Here is a 15,262-nt window from a genome sequence, read left to right on the forward strand (position 1 = left end):
TCGTCTCATTCATCATCATGCTATCCTGTCATAGCAAACTTTTTGCCAGGATATTTCACACATTTTTTGGCTTCACTTTCACTTCACTGCTCACTTTTCCTGCTAAGGTCTTGCCTCCAGCCTGCTTGTATTATGAGAAATCATTTCTTTATAATTCATTTTCTGGAATAGATCTTATAGTACTTCCAAATCAACTGAGATAGAAATTACCATTTTCCTCTCTTTGTTTCCTGGTCAGCCTATGCAGGCTGTTCATGCCTTAAAGTTTTTTGTTAGCGTCTTGAAAAAAGAAATTGAAAATAACAAAAAATTATTCTGCACTATGATACAAATGAATATTAAATGGATTTCATATATTTAGGAAGAACACATAAATAATAAATGTTGGTTATGTTTAGAATAATAATAAAAGTTACACACTGAAATTCTAAAAGTTATTATGCTCTTTTGTTGATGACACTCATGTTTTCTTATAGTCAAATTAACCAATATGGATGTAAATAGTTAATAAATTCCTATAACCAATTATAATGAGTCAGTATTATAATCAAATCTGTGTTAAAATTAATATTTTTTCCTACATTTATAATGTTTCTATGTGTGTTAAATTAGGTAAATACATTAAGTTAAACAATGTGATTTTTACATACTCTATGCAAATAAACTAGTTAAAAGAGAAATAATCATACACATGAATTGTGACAGTTTAACAACTTTCCCTCTGCATTTGCTACCATGCAACACAGAGGAAATTATTTGCTACAATATTCTAAAATCTTTCCAAAATTACTTTTCTTATATATTAAATAAACAATAAAAATGAATAATATATACATACCACATGATGGCCAAGACGATTGGTACACCAGAAAAACCAGAATATATAAGCATAGAAAAGATAAAAACAATGAACAAAGGTAATTTATAGCACTTTGCATCACATTTCCCAGGTCTGGCATCAATGATATCACCTTCTTGATCTACAGTTATTAATCCTTGTTTAATGCAAGCACAATTGTAGTATGCCTGTGAGTATTGAAGACAGGAAACAATCTTTCAGAAAAATAGTCATAAACAAAAGCTCTTATCATAAAATAAAAATTAAATCAATAACTGCAGGGAGACTCGTTAGTTTTATTTCAAAATGTCTTTATATTAAGCCTGCTATGTATTATTTAGAAATGAAACATTAATGATAAATTCAAGGTATTTTACATGGCAAAGAATCTGTGTGTGTGTGTGTGGAAGGTGGTGTATGTGTGTGTGTGTGTGTAATTATAATTACTTAGGAAAAGTTCAGTTAATTTAAGAAATTTTCCTCAAAATATTTATATTCAAATGCATAAGAAATTGTTGGATATATAAATTGAGGGAAATTAAAAATAATGTAATGAAAAAATGGAATTTCAGCTGAGATTTAAAATATGGACAGTTACCCAATTGTGAAAGGCTTTGAAACCATACTAAAAAGACTTTATTTAGTATGTAATAATGACAGGGCTGCTATCCATTTGGGACAACAGACACAATGCCTAGAATCTGTAACATATTCAGGGCCACATAAAATATTTTAATTTTAAAGCATTTTAAAATCAAAGAAAAAATGAGTATAATAATAAATTATATAAAATGAATATATAATGATGAATCCAGCTTGGATTGTATTTTTTTCATATCAATGTGATATAGATAAAATAATTTCTTTATCATTATTAATTTTTCAGTGAAGAAAGGAGAGCACAAAGGCAGAAGTGTCTAGAGCCAATGAAATTCATACTGTAGCCCTGAAAGGAAAGCCAATGAGAATTTGGAGTTGTGGGGTGGATAATTTAAGGCAGATGAATTGGTGACATTTTTTAAGGAGAATTAAACAGAATTTAGAGACACAGAGACCAGTTCGCAATTTATTAATTTATTGGAAATATTCTAAACCACAAAATAATAAGAAGAAAAGAATAGCACAATAAATTTAGCAGAAATATTGAATTAGATTTTACTAGTGAAAAAATAAGAGAAATTAAACATAACTTGAATCTGGGTGATTCAGAAAATTATAATTCAGACAAATTTATGTCAGTTTGGTGGGTGAAGTTGCTGAGAGGTTAATAAATATGTTAAATAATATAAATACCAAAATACCCAAATATCAATTCCTTCATTCCACCAACTATTTTTTTGAGTGCCTATATGCCAAACATCATTCTAGGTTTTGGGAAAACACAGTAAACAATACTATAGAAATCACTGTTCCATGTAGGAAACTTTCTATTTGGGGAGACAGGACATTTAAAAAAAAAAAAAGGAACTTGAGTATTTAATGATAAGTGTTATGGAGAAAATAATAAAACAAGGACAAGTACACAGAATATTGGGGTGGCTATAGGACAATACTTAACATGATCAGAGAATGTTTCAATGATGAAGTGATATTTGAGCTGAGATCTGAAAAAGGTAAGTGAATGGACCACATGGTTATCTAAAAGAAATATGTTTTAAGTAAAAAAAAAAAAGTAACAGTAATTGAAAAGCTTTGTGGTAGAGCTTGCTTGAAAAGTTGAAAGAAAAGCAAGAACAGAACAGGCTGGATCAGAATGAACATGAAGGAGACTAAGAGAAAATAAAATCAGGCTGGTAGGAAAAGGGAGGATTATACAGCTATTGGGTGGCAATTGCAAAAGCAATGTGAAGAACTTTGGTTTTTATTCTTAGTGAAGTCATTCGATGGATATATAAATGATATATTTTAAAAGATCATTGTGACTGCTATATTGAGACTCTTGAAATACGTAGGCAAGGGTAAAAGCAGATGAAACAGTTAAAAGTCTATAAAACAAAGTACAAGACAATAGTGCTTGGGAGGCCAGGGTGGTAATCAGAGAAAATGAAAATGGCCAACTTCAGCGTTTACTTTGAAAATAGGTTTGAAAGGATTTGCTGAAGGATTCTAGAGTGAAAATGGTCACCAGAAAGAAAAGGTCATATGGGGAAGGACTTCCTAAGAGAAAGTATGACTTTTAGTCAAGGGAGGCAGTCAGTCATCCACAGCTCAGGGAAAGAACCAAGAAAATAAACACCATGATTTCACTTGTTTCCCCTGTCTCCCTAATTTCCTATTAGGACTCCTTATCATCTTAACCCAGTCCAAAGTCAGAGGGCAAAGGAACTTTCATCCTATAATTCAATCTCCTGGGAGGGTAGAAAAATGTAAAAAATGAATCTGGAGGACAGACGAAAGACATCTAGCATAACAAATGGTTGTAGGCCATACAATCTTTTAGTCATACAAGATGGCTAAAAGGAGAAATAAAAAAATGCAAAGAAGGGTTCATGAACAGATTATGGAATCAGAAGATATTGGGCCTTAAAAGGGCTGAACAACTAAGGAGTCTATGTACTAGATAAAGTGAGCTGAAAGAAAGGAAGTTGTAGATCAATAGTAGAATAACTGAAACTGAGATCATGAAAGGAGTAAAGTTGTTGTAAAGGCCTAGGGTATGACCGTTGAAGGACATTGCATGAGGTAGGGTGCAAACAAGATTACCAGGAAAGAATATGTCAAGGAAATATAGGGTTAGAGAATTAGAAAGAGCCTAAAGATGAATTTCCAGATTAGAAAGAATGCCAGTGAACCAGGGCCTAAAATCCTCAAGGAATGGGAGGAAGAATCCTTGAGTCTGAGAATGACTGTAACAAAAAGGATAGTAGAAGTAACGCCTGCTCAAGTAAGTTTCAATGATGGAGAATTGGGAAAAAGTAAAGGGAAAATGGTCTGAAAGTACTAATGAGTGTCTTAGCTCACTTTGTGTTGCTGTAACAGAATGCCACAAACTGGGTAATTTATTTCTCATAATTCTGAAGGCTGGCAAGTCTAATATGAAGGTAGTGGCATCTAGTGAGGGCCTTTGTGCTGCATCATCTCATGGCAGAAAGCAAAAGGATAAGAGAACAGGAGCATAGGAGGGACCAAACTGTTTTTATAGCAACTCACAATCACAATAACAAACCCGATCCTGCAATAATGACATTAATCCCTTGATGAGGGCAAAGCCTTCATGGCCTAATCACCTCTTAGTGATCCCACCTGTTAATGCCGTCACAATGACAATTACATTTCAATGTTTTTTTCTTCATTTAAATTGGAACACCATGAAAAAAACTTACAAAATATCAACTTTTGCAAATGGCTTGTAAGCCATTGTTAATTACTATATAATGTTAGTTTCTAAGTTACTAATATAGGCCCAAAGTCCTCTACACACAATTTTCAAGTCGAGAGCACTCTGAAACAAAGAGTTTTCTTTGTAGCTTATTTGATGAAAAAATATGATCCAGAATAATGTAAAGTTATTTAATGTTTTCATATCTCTCTCTGAGAATATCACAACTGTTGGTATAGAAATATTAATGTTTGATTACAGTTGCTGCTCTGCTGAGTGTGGAATATGATATACAATGATTATGTACTATATTTCTTTTTAAAATCCAACAATTGAGATATTTGAATGCAATAATTTTGGATAAAAGCTTGTGAGCCTTGAACAGCAGTATTTTTCTTACCCAAATGTATTGTCTCAGCTGAGAGGACGTGATTAGTCTCTACACAGTTACAAGAGCATAGTAATGGTAATGAAAGTACAGTGCTAACTTAAGCTTCATTATTTTTCATTATAAAAATAATTCATGACCACTGAAAATATTTTTAAGATATTTTCATTTTTAAGAAAAATGAAAAAAGTAAAAATAGTCAAGTCCCCAATGATGGATATTATCTTAAAGTATTTTTTTCATTTTCTAAGATATCATGTTAAATCAAAGAACAAAGTGCATAATATGTATGATATGCTCCCATTTGTATAGAAAAGGCTCTATATGCTTTAACATGTGTATTTCTATAATGATGCATAAAAAGAGACAGTAAAATTTGTTGCCTCTGAATATGAGCACAAAGTATCAATGGCCTGTGATAGAAAAGAGACATATTTAACAGCACAGCCTAAATTATTTGAATTATTTACAGTGAAAAACTACTACTGTATCCCAAAAAAGATATAAATTTAAAGTAGCATTTTATGATTATTTATCTGACAAATATTTATTAAGCATCTGCAAAGAAACAGGCAGTAATCTAGATGCTACAAATAACAGTGAACCAAAAAGACAAATTTCCTAACAAGTACAGTATATAATCAATACTTTTAATTGAATTTTATATTACACATATACATTTTTTCTATTTTTCTACTTATTTTTTCTAATTATTTTTCTACTTTTTATTTTTCTTATTTTTCGACTAGTCATCTCTGAAAGGTTCATATTATTCTTTCAAGTACATATGTCACCATTTACGTAAATTCATTCCTACAACTTGCCAATTTATTTCCTTCTGAGTTTTAAAATATTACTTAGATGTCCAATATCTATTTTATTTTCTTGGAATTGAGACTCACTATGGAAAATACTGCATCTAAGAACATCAGCATTTTAAATGTTGTTTGATATGTATCCCCAAATTGCTTAAGAATGTAATTTAGGCTGGACACTGTGGCTCACGCCTGTAATCCCAACACTTTACAACACCGGGGCAGGTGGATCACGAGGTCAGGAGATCGAGACCAGCCTGGCTAACATGGTGAAACCCCATCTCTACTAACAATACAAAAAATTAACCGGGCCTGGTGACAGGCACCTGTAGTCCCAGCTATTTGGGAGGCTGAGGCAGGAGAATGCCATGAACCCGGGAGGCAGAGCTTGCAGTGAGCCAAGATCGCACCACAGCTGTGCCACTGCCCTCCAGCCTGAGTGATGAAGCGAGACTCCGTCTCAAAAAGAAAAAAAAAAGAAGAATGTATTTTAAAAGTTTATAACACCAGAAACATATAAGATTATGTGTTAATTTGAACTATCAACATTTTTAAATTTATCACATTTAAAAAGAGAAGGGAGTATCTCTGTGTTGCTTTTATTTATGTTTTAATTTTAGAGTTAAATATTATTTTCATAAACTTGGTATTACTATAATGGATTTCTATACACAATGTTTGTATAAAATGTTAGACTAATAGAAGCATAAAAAAATCCAAGTTTTGTGGGAGAACGCTAGAGAATGTATACCTGTGCTCTATTACCTATAGAGTAAAGAGGCAACTACTCAACTGGCATTGCAGAAATTAAACCAAAGAGCAAGGATAAAAAGAGAGAAGTAAGTTCTACATTTGATGAAATGATAAAACAGCCACAACTTTAATTCAAAACATATGAAAAATGTCACCTAAATAAAAAGAAAATACACATAACTCCATACACTGGAGGTATCTCACAGAATTCTCCAACACGGGAACATTAATTTAAAAGCCAAATTATTTATTGTATTATTACTTGTTATACAATTTTACAGCATTTAAAATAATTAGTGAGAGTCCGTTTTCTGACATGATTTAAGTCCTCCAAGTCTCATACCTCCAATTGATTACAAATAAAAACTCTGGTTAAAATATGTAAAAAGTAACTACCTATAGAAGTTCTAAATGAAAGAAAAGCAGCTGAATTGTGGAGGAGAAGAGAAAGATATTGGGGTAGAAAAAGGCATTTAAATTAAAAATTGCTGAAAACTACTCAAATTTGGTGAAAATATAAATTTATGGATTCAAGAAGTTCAGTGAATTCCAAACAGGATAAACTCAAAGAAAACCAAACCATCATACTAATGAAAAGCAAAATTAAGAAAAAAAGAAATACTGAAAATAGCTAGATAAAACAATATATATTATATACAAGTAAATCAATTATTTGAATCACTGTAGATGTATCATCAGAAACCATGGGTGCTGGAAGACAGAGAAGCATCATATTTACAGTGTTGAAAGAAAATAATGATCACCCCAGAATTCAATGTCTAGTGAAAATAAACTTCAGGAATGAAGGCAAGACAAAGATATCTTAAGTTAAAAGAACACTAAGAGGATGTCACCAGCCTACCTTCTTTACAAGAAATGCCAAAATAAGTTCTTCAAACTTAAGGCAAATGATGATGCTGAATGAAACTCACATCTTCATGAATGATGAATATTAAATTTCTGGGTAAATATAAGGCTATATTATTTTCATAAGATATTTTAAGTATGATTTTTTTAAACAAGTCATAATATTATCTATCACAAATTTGAACATATGTATAGCTATAAGACATGTTACAAACTGCAACATAAATGTTACTGGGGAGAAGTAAAGGTACATATATGGTGAGTTTTATACTTATATGGTGAGTTTTATATTACACTATGTGCTATAATATTAATTCTAAATAGACAGTGAAATGTTATATAATCTAAAAGCCATCAATTAAAAATCAATTCAAAGAGATAAAACAAGATATCATCCCAACTACTCGGGAGGCTGTGGCAGGAGAATGGCGTGAACCCGGGAGGCGGAGCTTGCAGTGAGCCGAGATCCGGCCACTGCACTCCACCCTGGGTGACAGAGCGAGACTCCGTCTCAAAAAAAAAAAACAAAACAAAACAAGATATCAAGGTATACTAAAATGAAATAGCAAAGTGTATTCAATTCCAATAATAAAATGGGCAGGTAGATCTAAACTCAGCCATATTGATAACTCTATTAAATGTAAATAATTTTGGAACTCCAATTAAAAGACAGAATAACAGAATTGGAGAAAAGGTAAACCCATACTTACTCTATGCTGGCTACAGGAGACAGTCTAAATGTAAAGACACAGATAGGTGGAAAACAAAAGAATAGAAATAAAATACAACATAAAAATAGCAAAATAATGCTATAATAATGATTTAATATCATGGAAAATACACTTCAAGACAAAGAATATTATCATCAGAGATGAAAAGGAAAATTTTAGAAAAATAAATGGATAGTTCATCAAAAAGATGTGACAATTACTAATACATAGGCATATAACAGAACCTACACACTAATAAATACACAACACAAAAATAAAAAAAAGAAATAGACAATTATACAACTATATTACATATTTTTCATACAAAGTGTTCAGAATTTAACACATTATAAACCACACAAAGTGACATGAAAAACTGACTTAAAATGAGAGAAAAATAAACAATATAAGTAGATTCATAGGTGAACTAGATAGCGGAGTTAATAGTAAGAATGTTAAAATAGTTATGATTAATATTTTCCAGAAAGTACAGGAGACAAATGAATAACATAGCTTAAATTATGTAGAATTTCACCAGAGATTTGTATTCTAAAAAAAAAAAAAGCATTAATACTAGAACTAAAAAATACAAGTGAAATTAGAACCTCAGAAAATGGGTTTAACAGCAGAGCAGACACTGTGGAATAGAGGATTAGTAACTGGAAGATAGATGAACAGAAAATATCTATATTTAAATAAACAGATGAAAGGGGATAGAAAAGAGAAAAAGTGGCAACAGATTATGGAACAGAAGTAGAAATGACTATCTGTAGTCTGGGTTAAGCAGAATTCCAAAACAGCACCCAAGATTCTCTCCCTCTGTTGTGTATATCCTACATAATCCCTAGGACTGTAAGTTGATAAGGAAGCAAAAGGCATGACTCAACTCCATAGGTGGGGGCTCAAACATTGGACTAAATTGAGGACTAGCTAAAACAGGGACAGGGTGAAGCAGCTGTCCATAAGACATGTCCACCAGTGTGCCATGTCAGTTTACCATTGCCATGGCAACAATAGTAGTTACCACCCCTTTCCATGGCAATGACCCAACATCCCAGTTACCCCCCACCCTTTTCCTAGAAATTTCTGTATAATCTACCCCTTAATTAGCATGTAATTAAAGTGGATATAAATATACCTGCAGACCGGCCTCTGAGCTGTTACTGTGAGCACATTGCCTATTGGGTAGCCCCACTGCAGAAGGAGTAGTACCTCTCTGCTGCTACTGTATACCAGTGCTTCAATAAAAGTTTCTGTGTAATACCGACCTTGAATGACGCCCTTGAATTCTTTCCTGGGCAAGGCCAAGAACCTTCCCGGGCTAAGCCCCAATTTTGGAGCTCATCTGCCTGCATCAATCTGTTTTACCCAATTATATTCTATGGCATAGTTTAAGAAAGAAAAACTATCTTGGATAAATCTCACCTAATTAGGTGAGACTTAAAATGTACTAAGCTCCTCTTGAAATCAGAGATACAAAATATACAATGTAAGGGAGATTCTCTGTTGCTAACACTGAAGATGGAGGGAGTCATTTGTGAAAGAATGTGGGTGGCCTCTGAAAGCTAATACTGGCCTCCAACAGACAGCTAGCAAAAAAATTAGAGCCTTGTTTTTTTAACCCAAGGGAACCAAATTTGGTCAATAACCTGAAGAAACTTACAAGTGAACTCTTTCCAAAGCCCTCCAGAAAGGAGCACAACTCAGCCATCACCCTGATTTCAGCCTGTGAGACTTGGAGCAGAGAATCCAGTCATGCATGGCATGTCTGGATTGCTGACCTTAGAATTGAGAGCTAATAAATGAGTGTTATTCAAATCCACTAAAACTGTGGTACAATAATCCCCCCTTATCCATGGGAAATACATTCCAAGATCCCTGTATGTCTGAAACCATGAATAGAACTGAACCCTATATCTACTCTTTTTTTTCCTATATATACATACCTATAATAAAGTTTAATTTATAAATTAGTCACAGTAAGATATTAACACTATTAATAAAATAGAACAATTATAGCAATACTGTAATAAAAGTTATGTGAAGATTCTTTCTCTCTCTTTCTCTCTTCTGTGTCTCCCAAAATATTTTAATATTTTCAGACCACAGCTGATTGCAGGTCATTTAAATTATGGATGCAAGGGCTACTGTAATTTATTATGTAGCAAGAATAAACTAATACATAGTTCCCAAAAATACAGGAAAGAGAGAGAGGTTAATAGCTAAGAATTTTTCAACTGATAGACAAGAATCCACAGACTCAAGATACTCTGTGAAACCCAAGCAAAATAAACATAATCAAAGCCACATCTATATACATCAAAGGAAAACTTCTGATAACCAAAAACAAAGAGAAAATCCCAAAGCATCCAGAAACAGAAGACAACATATGGTGTCAAAATGTTGGTGGTGGGGGGAATGAGGAGTCGGGGAATCACTACCAATCTAAAATTCCATACCCAGTGAAAACAGTGTTGAAAATGAAGGTGAAATAAGGTTCTTCAGGCAGAAGAAAAATAATTCCATATGAAACAATGGAAATGCAAGGAAAAGGGTAAATATAAGTCAATATTGACTGTATAAAAGCCAAATTATAATAGCATATTTCATTTAAAACATATAAAAATACATATTAAAAATAGCACAAAGATAGGAGGTCAGTAAATAAAATTAAAATATTCCAATGATATTTAAGCTGAATGAGAACCTGAAGCCTTGCTTCTTATATTCCTTAATCCTTTGGATGTGATTTACTTTCTTCTTCAGAGATAAATAGAATGAAGTTTCTGTTGAACCTCTGGAAGAATATTCCATATTGCTATTTTATAATGAAAACTGTATCAGCTATTGAAAGGAATCAGTCCTGCGGAGATTACAAAAAAAAAAGCCCGTAATTTCTTTAATATCTATATAAAGAAATTTGAAGATCTTTGGAAGCACGGATAAGAAGAATACATGTGGTTCTCAATGAGGAAAACCTCCCCAGGAATATTATCAATATCAACAGCAGATACGTATTTTCAGTTTTACTACAGCTGTACTTTTCTAGAGAAACCTAAAAATCGTTAGAGGTATAGTATTTCCTACTACTTCTCTCACAAACTTTTGCATAAACTTCATTGAAGAGCATCCAATTTCGACTTATATTGGCCCTGATCATATTTTGAATAGGAATATTTAATCAGAATTTTTTCACACTTGTCATATTTTCATTAAGAAAATATTTTTCAAAGGGGATTCCATTAACAGCATATAGGTACTTGATCATTTTTTGTATAGTGTATCTTATTTTAATTTTTATTTTGTTAAGATTATTTTTATTGGTATCGATCTTTTCCCATTTGAAATTGATGCTTATTCTATCCATTAATCAGTTCCATCCATATCACATTTTACTAACAGCTTTTACTTTGTAGGTTTTCTATCAAAGTCATTTTTTTCTAGTAAGGCTAATTGTCTTATTAGGCAATTTCTGACATATTGATTTTATTCTTCTTTCAGTTCTCATTAAGTATCAAATGTTATCACACAGTTTGAGTGACTATTTTGTGGATTATTTCTATCACTATTATTCCTCATAAATTAATTACTTCTTAGAGAAATATAAAAAAAAAACTATGAAGAGTTTCATTAAATAAATAAAATCTCTAAAAGAGATTCCCTAGAAAAAAAGGAAGCAGGGGTTGGAACTATATCCTTGATGGAATGTTTAGCTCTTGAATATTCCATGGAATCAAAACATCAAGGTCAAACAGTTTTACTGTATACTGTGATGACATAGTGAGCATTTAAAAATAATTTACTTATAGCAAAATAAAATGAAGGAGAGGAAGTGGTGTTATGGGATCTTTGGGATGTCGCTTTAGAGGCCAGAAATCTCCATGGTTAATGTGCCTTTGCATAAGTTCTTATCCTGTGTCCAGGAAGAATGAGGTAGGCAGACAAGTGGAAGGTTAACAAGGAGAGGAGCTTTATTGAGTGTTACAACAGCTCAGAGGAGAATTGCAGTGGGTAGCTCCTCTCTGTAGGCAGGTTATCCTGTCCAGTATTCAGCTCTCAGCAGAGAGGAGTCCCTCAAGAGGGTTGCTCCTCTCTGCAACTGGTCATCCCCATGTCTGCAGCTCTAAGCAGAGAGGGTAGCTCCTCTCTGTAGCTGTTAATCCTTCATTGTTCCATCCTCTGCCTGCTCTGGCTGATCCCCGGGCTTTTATGGACCTCAGAGGGGAGGTAGTGCATGCTGATTTGTCCATGGGTGGCCATGGGCAGGCCAGAAAAGGCACCACACCTCTTTGCTGCTCTCTTCCATTCTCAAAGACTAGTCAGAGCAAGGGAAGAGAAACAGAATTTTCAAAGAATGGATCCATACTTCTATGCTATTTAAAAGGTGAAAGTTGGAGTAGATAGTCCATCATTTAGCTAAAAGCTTATTTATGCAACTTGGGATATTAAAAAATTAACCTCAACAAGTGGTAGAGTGGTCAACTGTTCTCCATGACAGAAGAAGAAAATGTGTTAGCAGGGTGGCAGAAAGCCCAGAGAAATAAGGGATTGGGATGGTAATGGCCCCACAGATGAGCACACAAGGGAATTTTTAAATAGTCTCAATTTACATAAATGCCAAAGGACAAACAGAAATAACATATATTCAAGTCACATATGTTATTGCCCTGTGAAACTCTAACTAACTCTCTCACTTTCCTGGATGTACTAACAAAAGCATACAAGTTAGGGTGACTTCTGATAAACCATAGGACTAATTTCCACATCTAAATTAATGTGGAGCAGAAAGAGAGAAGCAGCAAAAAGGTGGAGAGTAAACAATTTGAATTCTTCAGTAGGAGAAAAAACTCAGTGAAAGGTGACCAAAAGGATAGTATTCATCAACCTCTAGGTGTGTAAAAGATTGTGAGGGAACTGGGTGCTGCTTACAGCATAGAGCTAAGACAAACTACGTAGGGGAAGGTTCTCTCAGGCTGTTTCATTCAACTTTGCTATGGCAAGAGGTAGATAACAGTTCCCCATTGCTTTAAAACAATAAAGTTGGGGTGATGTAATATGTGTGTGTGTGTGTGTGTGTGTGTTGTTGTTGTGTTTTTATGAGATGTGTTCTCACTCTGTCACCCAGGCTAGAGTGCAGTGGAACAATCATAACTCACTGCAGCCTTTGACCTCCCAGGCTCAGGCAATCCTCCAGCCTCAGCTTCCCGAGTACCTGGGACTACAGTCATGTACCACCATGCACAGTTAATTTTTGTATGTTTTGTAGAGACAGGGTTTCGCCATGTTGCCCAGGCTGGTCTCAAACTCCTGGGCTCAAGTGATCCGCCCTCTTAGACCTCCCAAAGTGCTGGGATTATAGGCATGAGCCACTACACCTGGCCCCATAGATGTGTTATTGAGGACGAAACTCTGATTTTTTTCTTTAATCTTGCCCAAACTCCTATCTTAGGGATCTGGGGAGACATGCCCTTCAAACCATAAATTCTCATCAGATGGGTTTTATTTAACCCATATATCGTGACTAACTTTCCAATCTGACTCTAGCATAACATTAGGTGACAAAGAAGAAAATCAAAATATTTTACGTCAAAACATGTTTCTTTGCCATATTTTGAAATGGTCCTGCAAAGCAGTCCTTTGTAGGGGGAAATTTGCATCTGTAAAGAATCTCTATTAACATAACAAATTACATAACATTTCTTCCGGGCCTTTCCAATCCTGAAGAGGTTAATTGAGAGTCTATCACCTTTTAAAAGGTCTAAATAGGAAACATTTGTCATCTGTTGTCTCTAAGGGCAGCCACTATGAGACTTCAAAAGAACCTTGGTCTCCACAATCTTTTTTCTTAACCTGGACATTTCCTTTCTATTGATCCCAAGTCTTTAGACAAACTCAACCAATTGTCAACCAGAAAATGTTTAAATTTACCTATGGCCTGGAAGCCCCACCCCAAAACCTTACCCCAACTACCACTCTCCCCTCCCCTGTCTTCAAATTGTTCCACCTTTCTGGATCAAACCAATGTATTTCTCAAAGGTATTTGATTGATGTCTCATGCCTCCCTAAAATGTATAATACCAAGTTTCACTGTGACCACCTTGGGCACACTTTCTCAGGACCTCCCAAGGTGTCACAGGCCATGGTCACTCATATTTGGCTCAGAATAAATCTCTTCAAATACAGAGTTTGACTCTTTTCATTGACATTTTAATGTAGGAATGTCTCTTTCACTCCCAATTTCCGTAAGCTCTTTGTATTGCGGCAATATAAAACAAATTTTTGGCCAGGCACGGTGACTGACATCTGTAAGCCCAGCAGTTTTGGAGGTGAGGCCAAGGCAGGTGAATCACTTGAACTTAGGCATTCAAGGCCAGCTTGGGCAGTGTGGCAAAACTCCATATCTAAAAAAAATTACAAAAATTAGCTGGGTGTGGTGGAGTGCACCTGCAGGTTCAACTATCCTGTAGGCTGAGGTGGGAGGATAGCTTGAGCCCAAGAGGTGGAGGTTGCAGTGAGCTGGGATCTCACCACTGCACTCCAGCCAGGGTGACAGATTCAGACCTTGTCTCAAAAAATAAACACACACCAAAAATAAAAACAAATTTTATTTTCTTGTCTTTAACACTTAAAAGGGGAAAACAAGAAAAAATAGGTCTTATAGAGAGTTGGAAAAAAAATGTTAATAGCATTTACAAGTCGAACATTTCACTAAAGAGGAAGAAGCATACAAAATAATAATTATAATATGAAAATATAAATGTATAACAAAACATAATAATTATAAAAAATAATTACCTTTTTTCGGGTTAGTGCTTTAGAATACGTACACCCTGCAAAGCAGGGAGAAAAGTATTCAATATCATCTCTTCCACATATAGAAGAATAAACTGAAGATGAGCATCTACATTTTTCATTGCAAGGAGCTGTGAGGTTTCCCAACTGCCCTTCTCTATAGAAACAAGATTGAATGTAATCATATTACCATTATTTTATAATTATTGAAGCAAATGTCAAGATATCAGTGAGATCCATAAAATATGCTTATTGAAATAATTTCTTTTTTTAACAGCTTTACTGAGGTCTGAGGTACAATAGACTGCACATACTAAGATTAAAATTTGAAAATTTTTGATATATCTATACACTTGTGCAATCATCACCAAAATCATGCCAACAAACATAATAATCAAAAGTTTATTTATAACAAATATAATAATAATAATAATAAAACCCCAAAAGTTTCCTTGTGCGCCTTTATAATTTCCCCACTCCCTGGCATACACTGATCTACTTTCTGTTACTATTCATTTGTTTGAATTTCCTAAGAGTTTATGAAATAGAATCATACAATATGTCAAGTTTCTTTGGCTTCTTTCATGCAGCTGGTCTTTATTTGGTCTCTGTATGGTCATATGCTTCCATGTCTCTTGGATAAATATTAAGAAATAGAATGTTTGCATCATGCGGTAGGTTAACTTAACTTTTTAAGAAACTGTCGGTTTTTCAGAACTGTTGTGATATTTCATATTTCCATCAGCAGTGTATAAGAGTTTCATTTGTTCTCCTCACCAA

At 34.0% G+C, this 15,262-nt stretch overlaps 1 protein-coding gene across 3 annotated transcripts in view; it reads right to left on the minus strand.

Moving 5' to 3' along the window:
- SLCO6A1 (solute carrier organic anion transporter family, member 6A1) overlaps positions 1 to 15,262 on the minus strand; it is a 110,713-nt gene that overhangs the window by 24,237 nt on the left and 71,214 nt on the right. For all 3 annotated transcript variants that reach the window (XM_011944311.1, XM_011944310.1, XM_011944309.1), the window contains 2 exons: positions 14,486 to 14,639; positions 839 to 1,026 (listed from right to left, as the gene is read on the minus strand). In XM_011944311.1, coding sequence (XP_011799701.1) covers positions 839 to 1,026; positions 14,486 to 14,639 — 342 coding nt within the window. The remainder of the gene's footprint in view (positions 1 to 838; positions 1,027 to 14,485; positions 14,640 to 15,262) is intronic.

The sequence above is a fragment of the Colobus angolensis genome, unplaced genomic scaffold (genome assembly GCF_000951035.1).
Source record: "Colobus angolensis palliatus isolate OR3802 unplaced genomic scaffold, Cang.pa_1.0 Scaffold23, whole genome shotgun sequence".
NCBI classification, from domain to species: domain Eukaryota; kingdom Metazoa; phylum Chordata; class Mammalia; order Primates; family Cercopithecidae; genus Colobus; species Colobus angolensis.